The following is a 14,403-nucleotide window of genomic DNA, read 5'->3' as shown; positions in this document are numbered from 1 at the left end:
TTATATTGTAGTTGTGAAAAAGGGGAATAGGGGAGAGACAAAGGAAGAAAGACTCTGAATTCAGCTTCCACCAACTCAGGTTAACAATTAATTTCTATCCTATTTATGTTTTGACATGACAGTAGCTGCTGCAGGATTCACAAGAGAAGGTATGCTTACTATGTATTTATAAAAGTAGTAATTCCCTTTCACTGTAGAAGAACCTGGATTAGATTTGCTACTGAGCTACACAAAACTTTTTATCTAGTTTTTAGGGAATGTAAATTAACCTATGCAGTACTCTATGTCACTACTTAGATCACTTCCAAGATAATGCATTTCCTCTGCATCAAAAAAACCTCTCCATTTACCAACGCTGGAGTGGAGCCAAGAAAGAAATATATCAGGAAGATATAACTGCAGCTCTAATCCTTCTCTGGACATCACCTGTCTTGTAAATTGAGAAAAGGGGATGGCAACATCAGTCTTGGAGAGAATTATAAAAATCTAAGTAATTTTAAGTGATTCTTATTCTACCACATATAGAAAATACCTGCATAAGGCATCAGTGTCAATTTCATTTTCCACATCAGGTTATAAAAATCAAACAAGTAAAAAGGTATACAAGGGAAGTGCATATTGATGTTTTCACAGCCATATATAAATACTATTTAAAGTAGTCTGTCTGGGCCTGTAAAGAGAATGTCCCATATCTGAGAGGCTAATGGAGAGGACAGTATATACAGAATGTTTCTTTCAACCTCTGTGCAACTAGTCAGCATCTGTCAAACATTTGCAACAGTCTGAAACTGAACCTAGAGATCACAGATGTTACAAGGAGTTCATTCACCTTTAATTCACAGCTAATAAGGCTGAAATATCTGCTGGTGAGGTATGGATGAACTCAAGGTTGTGAAGAACACACAAGTACAAAGCACTCTGTAAAATTACCCTGCTATTACAGATCTTAATGGAAAAAGTTTGTTACTGTTGTAAAATCATCACTCTAGGCAACAAAAATACTATACTAAAAAGAAGAATGTGATTCATGCTTCCATACAAACATTGTCTCACAGTTCACGTCAAAAGGGGATAACATCACTTCACAAACTTCAGAACATACTCTGTATCTTCTTATTCCGTTTATACAGAACTGCAAACCTGCAGAGGCATACCTGAATTTCTGCAGTAATAGCAGCATTTAGTGCAGATTCTAAGCCTCCATCAGCCATCAAGCTGCCCACCAACAGGTCAATCATAAATCTACGGCCTGGACTTACACTCATTTCATTTCCTGAAACTAAGAATGGAAGAAACATTTAATGAACTAGAAATTAAAGCACAAAGGAGTTTTTCATCTTAGGACCTACCTGCACTAGGCAAGAGAGCTGAGAGAGCCCTTGCCCGCTCTTCTGCTGTTGGCAATAACACAGACCATCCGCTCTGAAGCACTGCTTGAGCAGCTGACTGGACAGTATTAAGAACGCCAGCATTGCTTGCTAATGTTACCACTGTCTGTTTCAGGCTATTGAGCAGAATACTGCCCAAACCTAAGCCAAGACATTCTGGATCAACCTGATGACTAATGGCAGCATGAAGCTGAAAGAAAGAGAAAAAAAAAAAAAAAAAAAAAGGAAAGAAAAAAAAGCTTTTATTAGAAAAGAAAAGATGTGAACTTGGGGAAAAAAAAAAGTCAATCCTAGAGCAACTGAATAAGCTCACTGTCCTAGATATAAAAATTTTATCTGTAAAACTAATTTTAAAGGGAACTGCTGGTTTGCCCAAACACATAAACATCTCAATTAAACCAAAAGATGATGAACTATATATAATTATATACCCCCAAACTATGAACTATAGTAACCTAAAGATAAATAATACTGTTTCTAGAAAAAGTAGCACACCTTCAGCAAGTGTCAGATACCTTCCAAAGAGGATGTTCACTCTTACAAATGCTAATTAAAACATTAAGAATTGCTCAAAACCTGTGAGAGCATGGGCTATATATTCAGTGAGTATACCAATCTACATTTTATTTTTATAGTTCATTTTAAATGCAATCCAAAACCTGTCGAGAGAAGAAAAGCTTTTTTAGTAGCTCTGAGCTGTAAAGCAAGAAAAGCCAAAGTTAAAACAAGCAATAGCTGCAAAATTCCAAAGGTAGAAAGCAATATTGTATTTATTTCATTTTTTAAAATCAATAAAAATGTTTTAAGCACACTAAGTCCACTATTTTCCTTCAGGCAATTTGCTGAAACATTTATCTGACTGGCTACTCAACAAAAAATTGAAAGTACCTGAAGTCTTAGAAGGTTTAATGTTGCCACAGCCATACACTCCTTTTCCTGAGGTGGGGGCCAATCTGAAGTGCCATCCATTCCCTCCGTCACTTGTCTCAGTAAGAGATCTAGTTGCTCAAATGTCATGGAGCAAACATCCACCACAAAAGGCACCCGCAAACCAATCGACCACTCTGAACATGATGACCAAGCAAAACTCTACAAATGGAAACAATATAGAAAGTACAACAATTATTTCCCAAATATAAAGACAACATTCATTAAAGGTCGGCGTGCAGAGCTAACACGTGCCTTTGAATAGTGATACAAGGTGCGGCAATTTTATCACCACATCTGCTGAAGAGAACCTTCCTCTTGCATCCTTGTAAACACATATAAAACACTACCAAAAAGAACCTTTTCTTATCACTTTTTTTTTTTTCAAACTGCTGTTATGCCAGTCCAGATACCTCACTATCTTTGCCATTAGAAGTATTCAACGTAACAACTTTTCCAGTGCTGTACCAGGAATAACAGGTAAATAGCTACTTCTCAGAGTACCCACAGAGGCAAAGCTAGTCCTCTCTTTTTGGTAGAGTAACTGCACAGCAAGCTTTGCTTTTTCCAAGTCTTCATCTATTCAGAATGAGAAATACCTTCAAAGTTATGCAGACACAGAAAGAGAGAATGGGATTAGTGTACAGAAGCAATCTCATGGAGACAGATGAGGACAAATCACAATTAACAGAACTCAAAACTTACCTGAGCAGGCCCACAAGCAATTCCAACAATATGCTTTGTGTCCAATCCTGGGAGAGCTGCAGGCTCTGGTTTGGTGATCCGCAAAGTATCAAAATGCTGACACTGATCATTGCTCCCCCAGCTATGCACTTCGCTATCTTCGGTCAGTGCTAAACAATGGGTAGATCCAGCTGCCACATCTATCACTTTTTTTCCTGACAGGAAAGTCAAATATTGAAAATGGAGCTTCGAGATTACAATCACTAACAGAAAAACAGCAGAGGTAAGCAAAACCATACTACTTACAATCATACTTAACTATGAACAGGCTACACATGTCCATTGTCTCACCTTTGCCCTAGCAGCAGATTGGACGAGCACAGCAAAAGAGAATCGAGAAGTATTTAAAGATTCTTAAGAGCCAGCTTAAGTGCCAAAGCCTACAAGCTTGTAACAGTCTTGCTTTATTTTGTATCCCTTCTACTTGGATACTTACTCAGGAAAGTTTATATTAGAAATGACGCTGTACGGTTATACTGCAGCCATGTGGCATTAATTTAGTTCAGAAATTATTTTCAAACAGATCATTCCTCATATACGAATAAAACAGTGATATAAAGGAGGTTTCTCCCTCACCTTTCTCTACAGAATCTCAAGTTTCTCAGGAACACAAGAAGCACCCTTCAACGCCGTTACAAGCTAGTCAAAAATACTTTAAAAAGCACAGCTTTAAAGACATTGCTATTTGCCAATGACTTCCATTTATCCTATTCACATTCCTTAATCTAAGCATAGATATATTTGCATGACAATGCAAAAATAAATGTTTCAAAGAAACACTTCTGTGAGACTAACAAAGGTAAGCAGTAAGAATATGGAGAAGACGAGACAAGAAGCATTTAAAGAAGCCTTGACACAGTGATTCTAGGTCTGCTGGAATTTTAAAGGTAAAAAAAGACAGAGATGGTGGGAAATATATTATCTTTTTCAATGTAACAAGACAAAAATACGACATCAGTGTATACGGTACTGTCATTGTTGGAGTTAAGATCATTAATGTACAATAAGCAATTCCAACAACACTAATAAGCGCTTCCGAAGTTTCCAGCTTTAATCATTACCTTTCAAGCCTTCCAACAGTTTGGGATATCGAACATGCTCTTCCGTTCCATGTCCAAGTCTCTGATTGTCACCTTTTCCCCATGTGTAGACCTGGCCGTCTTTGGTTAAAGCAATAGAAAACTGACTTCCACAGCGTACTTTCACAATGTCCAGGTCTTGAAGTTTATCTATTAACTTAGGAGTCTTGCAACCATCACTGCCTCCTCTTCCTAGTTTTCCATAATCTCCATCACCCCAAGACCACACTTGGCCTTTAAAATGAGAGAAAGAAAAAAACAAAAATATTGCACTGCTTTTTCATGTAAGGAAGTTATCTGTTCTGACAAGCAAGTTCTTAAAAAGTTCAGATTTTATCATTAGCACAAATTTCAAATTGTGATTTAAGAATAGCAGTTATGAATTCATTTCCAATAGCCATTGGAAATAAGTGACTAGGAGGAAAAAATTTGAATAGTGATTCCTGGTATGAAAAGTTCTCAGGCTGGCAAAACGAAAAACAAAAAAGCGTAACACACACTACGCACCAAAAATTCACTAGTGTACAAAAGGTTGTTCTTAAAAGTATACAAAGTAGAGAATTTACTGAAAATCCAGTCTGTAGTGCTATCATCAGTTTAAAGCTGCCTCACTTTATTATAAGGCTTGTTATTTGTAAGAATGTGCAAAACATTTTTCCATACCAAATGTCTGCAAAAGCTGATTTCCTCATTTTCAGTTCCTGTCATTCAACCATTTGACAAAATTAAGTAAAAAGAGTAATTGTTTCTCATGTTCTTTTAAAAATACAGTATTAAATTCAAGCCCTGGAGCAGGAACTTTGAAATAGCCAAGGCATTTTGCATCTACCGTTAAATAAAAATACTGTTCAAGAATAGTCAATCTACATAAACCCAGAAAGAGAGCCTTGTCTTACGCTTTAAAGCGTTTCTATCTCTTATTCGCATCAACTAGTTCCTTAGAAACTCTGCTAAGCACTCGAAACATATAAGAGGGGGACAAAAAAAAAGTTAAGGTTTCCATTTCCTGGATGAGCACATCTTTCAGCTTTTATATATCACACAACACCCTAACTAGCTACATTTGAAAGAAAGAACTAGCTTCCAAGAGCTCTTCATTTTCAAAGTGAGGACTCTGGGGCCTAACCTCACACAGTGAAATTCAAGTTTTGAATCCATCTCAGTAGGTACCTAACTCAGGGTTGCTGGAAAACAGGATTCCAAATGCAGCCTTTTTTGGCACTTCCCACTCGTTAACATAGACAACCCTCTTCCTCAACAATCTGGCTGTTGTGGCGACATGAGCTATTTGCATTTATATAATACTGCATAATTTAGATGTACATGTATATATATGCAATATTTATGTATATATTACACATTTACATGGGTATTTTGAAGAGATATAAAATAAATGCAAATATATACATATGCATATCCATAATGAAAGTATTGTATATATGTGCACAGAAATACATCTGTATACATTATATGCAAAATGTATACACACACATATACACGTATTTCTTCAACAGGAATCTCTGTTTCAAATCCTTATGGAATTCAAGCCACTAGAAATAAGCATGAAATCTTCAGTATAAAAATCTTTAGAGTGAAAGGATAAAGAGGTAATTTTACTTAAAGTGTTAGTCATATTTTGCTACTAACCATTTTCAGTAACTGCAAGAGTCTGAGCATCTCCACTCCCACAGGACACATCAATAACTTTCAGTCCTTTCAGCCCAGTGACCAACATAGGGATGGTCTGATCTTCACTGGAACCTTCAAAACAAAGAAGTTCTGTCAGCAGCAAAACCAGAAAGGCTTGGGTTTTCTGGTTTTTTTTTGTTTGTGTCTGTCTGTGTGTCTGTGGGGGTATGGGGGGGGGGGGGGCTGGTGTGTGGGGGGGGGTTGTTTTTTTAAAACAGATTTAAGCATCACTACTGAGGTTCCATGTGGTTTCTCATGTATCTAATTCAGATTTATCTCATGAGGTAGTCTTTACTTCATGAGGAGGGAAAAGGGGACAAAGCAGGTTTTTCTTCTCTATTCAGCTGCTTATTTTCACGAAACTTGCAGAAATTTAGTATTTTTGATGATACCTCCTCCCCCAATAATTTCAATTTCAATACATGTGAGACCACATACTCTTCTCAAAGTAGTTTTTGTTAAGTTGAATAAAAGAACATTGGAAATATCCACTAAACATTTCTGTGCCAATATTTTAAGATATCAGATAACTTACCATGACCCAACCTGCCATAGTTTCCTCGTCCCCATGTATATAGCTCTCCTTCAGCAGTAATGGCTGCACTATAGGTGCTTCCACATGCAATATGAACAACATGTTTCCCAGCTTGCTTCCCGGATAAAGCAGATATCATCTTCGGTTCCTCCAGAGGTCTATTTAAAAAGAAGGCAACATACTTCACAAAAGGTGATCTGATGAGTAGATAATAAAAGATGTGCTGTATTTGTCAGAAAATTACTGTTGCAGTTATAGCTGCAAACCTTCTTATTAGTCTGAGACAGCAAGACTTAAGTAGAGGTATAGGCAAAAAACAGAGTTCAGATTGTTCAACATATACACCATTCTAGGGAAGTCTGACAGCTATTATTTCTATTTCCAAATAAATTAACACAGTGTTTTTCAAAAATATTTAAATCTACCACTGAAAATGTGATCTTCAATTGCTAATTCTAACCCTAGTGTAGTACTCCCTTGGTTTACAGGGAATTAATTGGTGGAAGACACAATTTCTGAAACATATTGATGTGCACCCCTACAGAATATTCCCTACAGCATACTGCTGCTACACAACAGCAGGACAGCAGTGTTATTGTTTAACACAGGAAAAAAGGCAATGGTATATGCAACATTACTGCATGGGAAAAGATGACTCCACTCTGAATCTGAATCAATGTTTATAGAGAAAATGAGCTGTGGATTCCTAAAATCATGAGGAACAGACCCGGTAATAGTGCAGTCACGCTCTAACTAGAAATATTTTAGAAGGTAGCGTTAATACAAAACTGGGAATACTAAAAAGGAGAGAAAATATGCAAAAAGAATGCTATTTCTATTTGATAGCAGAGGTAAATGTGAGCTACTGAATGTGAAATATTTGCTGGATTATCGAATCAGATTGTAAAAGCAAAACTGCATTAACAGTTATATAATTTTGTACAGCAAGTCTTTGACTGAGCTATGGATCTTTAACTGTTCACCTGAAGAACATCTGTTCCTCAATGAGACCGTCTGTGATAATGAGAACATACACCAACATCTTACAGAAATATATTAAATTCTAAAGCAACTGCCTTTATGATAATTTCATATGAAAAATTACCTGACATATTAAAACCCATAAAACATTTTATGCACGTAAGGATGGTCGGTTACTATGCCAGCACTAACAGCCGATTTGCTTGCTGAGCTGGTCACAGCCTACCTGACTAGGACAGGACCAGAAATATCTCATTCGCCTAATTTGTTGTCAGACTTAATGATTGCGAAGTATAGGCAGCCTTTAATATATCATGATCAGAGTACATTCATTTTTGTTTGTGATTTCATTGCAAGTGGCTGCAAGCACTTTAGCTTTTGTTTGTGGTATCATTGCAAGTGGCTGTATTTCAGTACTACTTAAGTGCTTGTATACACAATAAATAATTTCTAATATGAATGTGGAACACTGGCAAATAAATGTTATAATCATTTTCATTACATACACCGTATCCCCATGGCCTAGTCTTCCACCATCTCCACAACCCCAAGAGAAAACTTCTCCATTTGCCGACAAAGCAAGATAGTGATGCCCATCTGAATGCGCTGCAATCTTCACAATATTTCTGGAAGCTAGACTCTGCACCAGCTGTGGTCCCTGTGAACCAAACAAAAGCAATACACAAATACAAGCTGCTTATATTATCAATCACTTGCCCATACACATAAAAACGAGGTAGGGTTTTCCTATTGCATTAGCAAAGCTCTAAACTTTACTAATGAACTAATGAAGTGAAGGAAAAAAGAAAAGAAGTTCAAATATACCACTGAAGCCTGACAAAAATGATGCTCTGAATTTGTTTTCATCCCATCCTTATAAGGTCTTCACAATCTATGAAAGTGCCATTTATCTTAATCTTACAGGCAATCTTAGCTATGAATATCTCTGTTACAGTACAGTTTTGTTTAAGAAATTGCACAATTTGGGTATGGCAATACATTATGGAATTGAAATCCATTTCATATCTGCCTACTTCTACAGTTGTACCAAGGACAGCACACTGATGAAAGCAATTATCGGTAGGTTTATAACCTCTACCTTGATAGAAATTACAGAAATCAGATATATTTAATCAATAAAAGAGATCAAAATCACTACTTCTAAAACTTCAACAACAAAAAAGAAGCTCACAAAAACTCAGCATGTCCTCATCTACTCCTGAGATATTGTAAATAGTTAGAAGAGCAAATTTATGGTACAAAGTAATACAGAAGAGAACACATCTAAAAAAACATGTAAAAATCACTCACTAGTGTATCACTGTTGTATGCTTGAGTGTAAACTCGTCCATTTCTAGACAATATTAGAAAACGTTTCTCTGCACAGGCAACCTGCACAACCCCAAGATTGGCAAGTCCTTCACACTGAATTGGGCCGCTCACGTTAGCATAGTATTTCCAACCTATTAAGCCCCAAGCAATCACCTCTTGCAGAGATCCCTGGAAAATGAAAAATTCCATTAAGTACTAATTTTGAAATATACAACTTAGTTAAAATATATATATAGCAGAATATTTTTTAAGCTTTTATATGCCAAATATACTGAAGTCTATCACAGTCATCACTGCCATTAGTCAGTAAAGCTTACCTTTTAGCAAGATATCAAAAATAAAAGACTTGCATGCATCATACTCCATTCAGTGTGTTACTGAATATGCTATAAGTAACTACAGTAAGCGTTCAGAGATCTTTCAAGCTGGGAAGTTTAACATTTATTTTTCTATACATCAGACTCCAACATTAAGAAAGTGCAGTCTTGAGCATTTACTGATAAATATAGGAAACAGTCCCATATATGGCATCAGCCAGTGTTGTAATAAGAAAGAATGATTCGCAAACCAGACAATTACATTTGAAGGCTAAGAGAGTGCTGAATGTAATAAAAGATTCCAAAATAAGACAAATCTAGGCAATTCAAGGTTACAATGTGATAAGCAAAAGGAAAACAGAAGAATCTAGGGAGTTATCTTTCCAAACTGAAAACTAGTTAATCTGAGATAGATACATACATACACGTATACACATATATATACATACACACTAGTTACACTTTGAGGAAACATATCTTACTAAACTTGCTCTTGCAAATAGTTACCTTATGAGATGTAGGAGAGCTACACTGTGGAGGCATACATGGGGTGGCTAGACGATCTAAGTGGGCCATGATCACTACAGCTGTTTGTCTCAGATCAATCGCTAGTTCATTGTCCTGTGGTAGAGTCAGGTACCTTAGAAAACTTTCATTTGGACTCAGAGGGTAAGTCAGCAGCTAAAAAAAGGAGAAAGAGCAATCAGAAAAATATTCACAGTATTTTCATCCCACTACATATACAGATGCAGGATACAGTTTAGACATGTTGAGTACCTGCACAAGTCTAAGAGAACCTAAATTAACTCTGCTCATCCTTTCTCTTATGGTAAAGGAAAATTCCAAACACATACATTGGGAAAGTATACACTATATTAGGAAGTTGTACGAGTAATAAAACTCATTTGCTGTATTTTATTTCATCAATGTCAATAATGTTCACTAAACATCATAGTTTAATTAAATTCAAGCAAAACTACATGAGAACAAACCAAATGAGGAAAAAAGTTAACCGGCCAATTCTAAGTTAATTGTCACAAAAGAACCAGAGCTTTGAAACACCTATAACTATATATAACTTACCTATAACTGTATTATGAAATTTCTCCTCCTACCTCAAGAAATTCAAACGTATACATGACAACGAGATAACAGCAGTCTATATATATCTTATACGGAAAACACTAAAAGTTGAAGTAAATCAAAATTTTGTTTGCATAATTTTATTATTTTTATTTTAGCCAGACAAATAACATTTGATACCAACATAATGCTCCTTTCAAATAATCCAAGCGTAAGTACCTGAATCTCATCCTCAGTATTGGGCATGTCTTTATTACACATTATACTCTGAAATCTTTGTAACAAAGGTAGAAGGGGTGCACTTGTTCCCTGTGCAGATCGCTCATTATCTGTTTCCCTCGTTCCATTATCCCAAAGTTGAAGTAACAACATAACTGCAGACAACATTTGGCTGAAAGAGGAAATTTACACCTTTCATTAATAAGCATTCCTAAAGAAATTATTTTAAGTTATCCAGGCTATTCACATTTCATATTTTTAACTTTAGTAACACCAGATGCCATGGATTTCCATTTTAAGCAAATACCAAAAATATCAAAAATGGGTTTGGCAATCTAGATAACATAAAAGCTTAATCTTCATTGCATGAAAAGCCTCTTCCAGAAGCTAATAAAATTAGAACATTAAACACAAGAAACTCAAAATATTCTTATCTACTTGAGAGATGGGGGAAAGAACGGGTACTGAATCCTTTTGTTTTAAAAAAAGTGAATTTAGACTTGTCCAGAGTATAGCAGAGGAGGGTTGTGGGTGCAGGTGAGGTGAGGCAAGTTAGCTTCAGTATTAGTTTATGTTTTAAGTAATCGCTGTTGGCTACTGACTAACAACTGCACAATCTGTTCCAAAGTTGATGTGAACTTAACATACATTTTCACAAAAAGAGCACAGATGCTGTAGCTCAGCATAAACTACCTTTGTTTCACAAGAAGTAAACTAAATCAAATTAGCTGCAGACTAGGCTATCATGTTTATACCTCTGCGTCTGCAAAGGTATTTTAAGATGATTCCTATGTCTCTTTACGTGTACTCTGGTAAGGTTTAGGTAATAGAAACAGTCATCATGCATCTGTGCAGTGGAATTTTATTTGGTATTGACTAGGAGAGAGGAATGCATCACAGGAATGTCAGATGTCCTACGTGAGAACAACATTACTACATATACCTCCTTCAATTAATGTGCGACTTGTGACTCGAAGCTTTAAGCTATTTTAAATCTGTAAACAGTTCGATCATCACTAATTTCATATTATAAGCTAGGGACATATAGCCTGGGCTTCCAGCAAGCACAGAAGAGTTCATAAGTTGGACTGTTATCTCCTCTAATTATTATAGAAAAGGTTCATATGCTTTGAACAACAAAAGTTACACTAAAACAATGAAAACTGAAGGCAGGCATGGCTCAGGCCATTCTAACAAACAGCGATGGCTAAAAATTAGAAAGAGTGCTCACGCTTCTCACCTTAGTGTACCCCGCTGCACTGCCAGTTCTAGCAATATGGCAAGGGCCAAGTGCTGGTCTTGTAACGGAATGTTTCCTGGCCCTTTGGTACTGGGAGCTCCATGAACATCTCTATTTAAAAAATAAAATAAAATAAAATACAGCAACTAAGAAATAACTGGAAACAATAGATATTTGCTTAACAAAAGCATCTACAGCACATCAAGAACCACCTAAACTTATGCAGTTCCAAATTTAAATGTAGTTCCAGTATTCAAAAAGCACAATTCATTTGTAATAACTGTTGTAAAAGGATGATTTTAAACCTCCTTAAACAAAGGGTAAAAGCAGGGGAGTACCGTAAATTCCATATGCAGATCTCTATTCTCCCCTCTATGCACACAAGTCTGTATTTAAAACTATACTAGAAAGGTACAACTAAACATAGACATATACTGTATTACCAAAATCACTCTTCATGTGGATACAGCTTGCACTAGTGACACAATATTTGGGGGGTGAAACTATAAAGGGTAATTCAGAATATTCAAATCCAGATTTTGTTTAAACAGTAAAAGGAATCAAATCATATTTAAAGAGCATCATTTCAGCAATTTATATATTGTTCACTTGCTCTGTATAATAACATTAGAAAAGGAAAACAATTCTCCTAATTTTCCATAAACTGTTTTGCTTAGGCCATCAGCTGCTACAGATGCAAGTTTCTCATTAAACAGCTACTTCAGCAATACCCCCTCCAAAGGAAAGAGAAGAAAAGGAGAGAAGAAAAGGAGAGAAGAAAAGGAGAGAAGAAAAGGAGAGAAGAAAAGGAGAGAAGAAAAGGAGAGAAGAAAAGGAGAGAAGAAAAGGAGAGAAGAAAAGGAGAGAAGAAAAGGAGAGAAGAAAAGGAGAGAAGAAAAGGAGAGAAGAAAAGGAGAGAAGAAAAGGAGAGAAGAAAAGGAGAGAAGAAAAGGAGAGAAGAAAAGGAGAGAAGAAAAGGAGAGAAGAAAAGGAGAGAAGAAAAGGAGAGAAGAAAAGGAGAGAAGAAAAGGAGAGAAGAAAAGGAGAGAAGAAAAGGAGAGAAGAAAAGGAGAGAAGAAAAGGAGAGAAGAAAAGGAGAGAAGAAAAGGAGAGAAGAAAAGGAGAGAAGAAAAGGAGAGAAGAAAAGGAGAGAAGAAAAGGAGAGAAGAAAAGGAGAGAAGAAAAGGAGAGAAGAAAAGGAGAGAAGAAAAGGAGAGAAGAAAAGGAGAGAAGAAAAGGAGAGAAGAAAAGGAGAGAAGAAAAGGAGAGAAGAAAAGGAGAGAAGAAAAGGAGAGAAGAAAAGGAGAGAAGAAAAGGAGAGAAGAAAAGGAGAGAAGAAAAGGAGAGAAGAAAAGGAGAGAAGAAAAGGAGAGAAGAAAAGGAGAGAAGAAAAGGAGAGAAGAAAAGGAGAGAAGAAAAGGAGAGAAGAAAAGGAGAGAAGAAAAGGAGAGAAGAAAAGGAGAGAAGAAAAGGAGAGAAGAAAAGGAGAGAAGAAAAGGAGAGAAGAAAAGGAGAGAAGAAAAGGAGAGAAGAAAAGGAGAGAAGAAAAGGAGAGAAGAAAAGGAGAGAAGAAAAGGAGAGAAGAAAAGGAGAGAAGAAAAGGAGAGAAGAAAAGGAGAGAAGAAAAGGAGAGAAGAAAAGGAGAGAAGAAAAGGAGAGAAGAAAAGGAGAGAAGAAAAGGAGAGAAGAAAAGGAGAGAAGAAAAGGAGAGAAGAAAAGGAGAGAAGAAAAGGAGAGAAGAAAAGGAGAGAAGAAAAGGAGAGAAGAAAAGGAGAGAAGAAAAGGAGAGAAGAAAAGGAGAGAAGAAAAGGAGAGAAGAAAAGGAGAGAAGAAAAGGAGAGAAGAAAAGGAGAGAAGAAAAGGAGAGAAAAAGAAAAAACTTACCCAGTCACAACAGACCTTAGGAATTTAGTAGCTCTTTCCACAACTTCCAGCCATACAGAGGACACAGTCCCTTCATCAAAAAGGGATGCCTCTGGTAGCGCTCGCAGCGCATCAAGTGATTCTTGTAACAATTCACTGCAGAGGTCTGCATCCTCACCTATGGGTCACAGTAATATTAGTTAAACTCACATATTTACAGAAGACATACATATTTTTGTATACAATATTTTGTAGGGGTTTTTTTGACCTCAGGCTTATGAGTTACTTCAGCCGAGAACTTCCTACGTACACATCATTAATTTTCACACAAACATTGTGCATGACTGCAAAACTTCTCAAGAACTACCTATTTCACCAAAAACATTCAGAAAGGTGAGGAGTGATTACAACTCCTGAAACTGCTTGTCCTGCTACACATCTGTTCAGGAAATCAAAAAAAGAAATAGGGCTGACTGGACAGAGAGAGCCAAACAGCTGCAGGGTGAGTGCAAGTGCGAACAAACAGCACAGATGGAGACAAACAGGTAAGTTATTGTAGCACAGATGATATTTCTACCACATCAAACTTCTTAGTGCCAACCTGTGAACTTGACAATTCTGCCAAGTACACAAACAATACACAAACTAAACAAAAGTTTCCCAATGGCTCCAAACCCCTTTTCCAAGCCACTGTATTACTACAGGATAGTAAGTTATTTACCCTGTTTGAAGGACAGCTCTCACTTTTCTGAAACCAGACATTAAAAATATGTTCTCTACACAGAATCCCAAATTTGCCTTCCTGAATATAAAAGCATCAAGACAGATTACTGGCACAACAGAGCATCAGTGCTGGCAAGGTTGTTGGACATAATATCACATAAATATAAAACATTTGCATAATTACGCAAACCTAACAGAGCTATAAAAATATTATACAACTCTATGCAAATATTTAATACATATGCTTCAATGAATCATCTATTTTCTAATCAAAAATATAAGC

The 14,403-nt window shown here is 36.4% G+C and overlaps 1 protein-coding gene across 4 annotated transcripts in view; it reads right to left on the bottom strand.

The window, feature by feature from the left end:
• Positions 1–14,403, bottom strand: part of HERC2 (HECT and RLD domain containing E3 ubiquitin protein ligase 2) — a 120,183-nt gene that overhangs the window by 69,461 nt on the left and 36,319 nt on the right. For 3 of the 4 annotated variants that reach the window (XR_003259634.2, XM_026103270.2, XM_026103272.2), the window contains exons 7-19: positions 13,419–13,575; positions 11,535–11,645; positions 10,295–10,466; positions 9,500–9,673; positions 8,655–8,843; positions 7,850–8,001; positions 6,363–6,520; positions 5,786–5,899; positions 4,121–4,372; positions 3,021–3,214; positions 2,277–2,477; positions 1,350–1,578; positions 1,155–1,279 (exon numbers count right to left, since the gene is read on the bottom strand). Coding sequence is in view for 3 of the 4 variants with exons in the window: in XM_026103270.2 (XP_025959055.2) it covers positions 1,155–1,279; positions 1,350–1,578; positions 2,277–2,477; positions 3,021–3,214; positions 4,121–4,372; positions 5,786–5,899; positions 6,363–6,520; positions 7,850–8,001; positions 8,655–8,843; positions 9,500–9,673; positions 10,295–10,466; positions 11,535–11,645; positions 13,419–13,575 (2,228 nt within the window). In the remaining variant the exon portion in view is untranslated. The remainder of the gene's footprint in view (positions 1–1,154; positions 1,280–1,349; positions 1,579–2,276; positions 2,478–3,020; positions 3,215–4,120; positions 4,373–5,785; positions 5,900–6,362; positions 6,521–7,849; positions 8,002–8,654; positions 8,844–9,499; positions 9,674–10,294; positions 10,467–11,534; positions 11,646–13,418; positions 13,576–14,403) is intronic. The other variant, XM_026103271.2, reaches the window with a different exon arrangement.

The sequence above is a fragment of the Dromaius novaehollandiae genome, chromosome 1 (genome assembly GCF_036370855.1).
Source record: "Dromaius novaehollandiae isolate bDroNov1 chromosome 1, bDroNov1.hap1, whole genome shotgun sequence".
Taxonomy (NCBI): domain Eukaryota; kingdom Metazoa; phylum Chordata; class Aves; order Casuariiformes; family Dromaiidae; genus Dromaius; species Dromaius novaehollandiae.
This window is presented reverse-complemented; position numbering and strand designations above follow the sequence as displayed.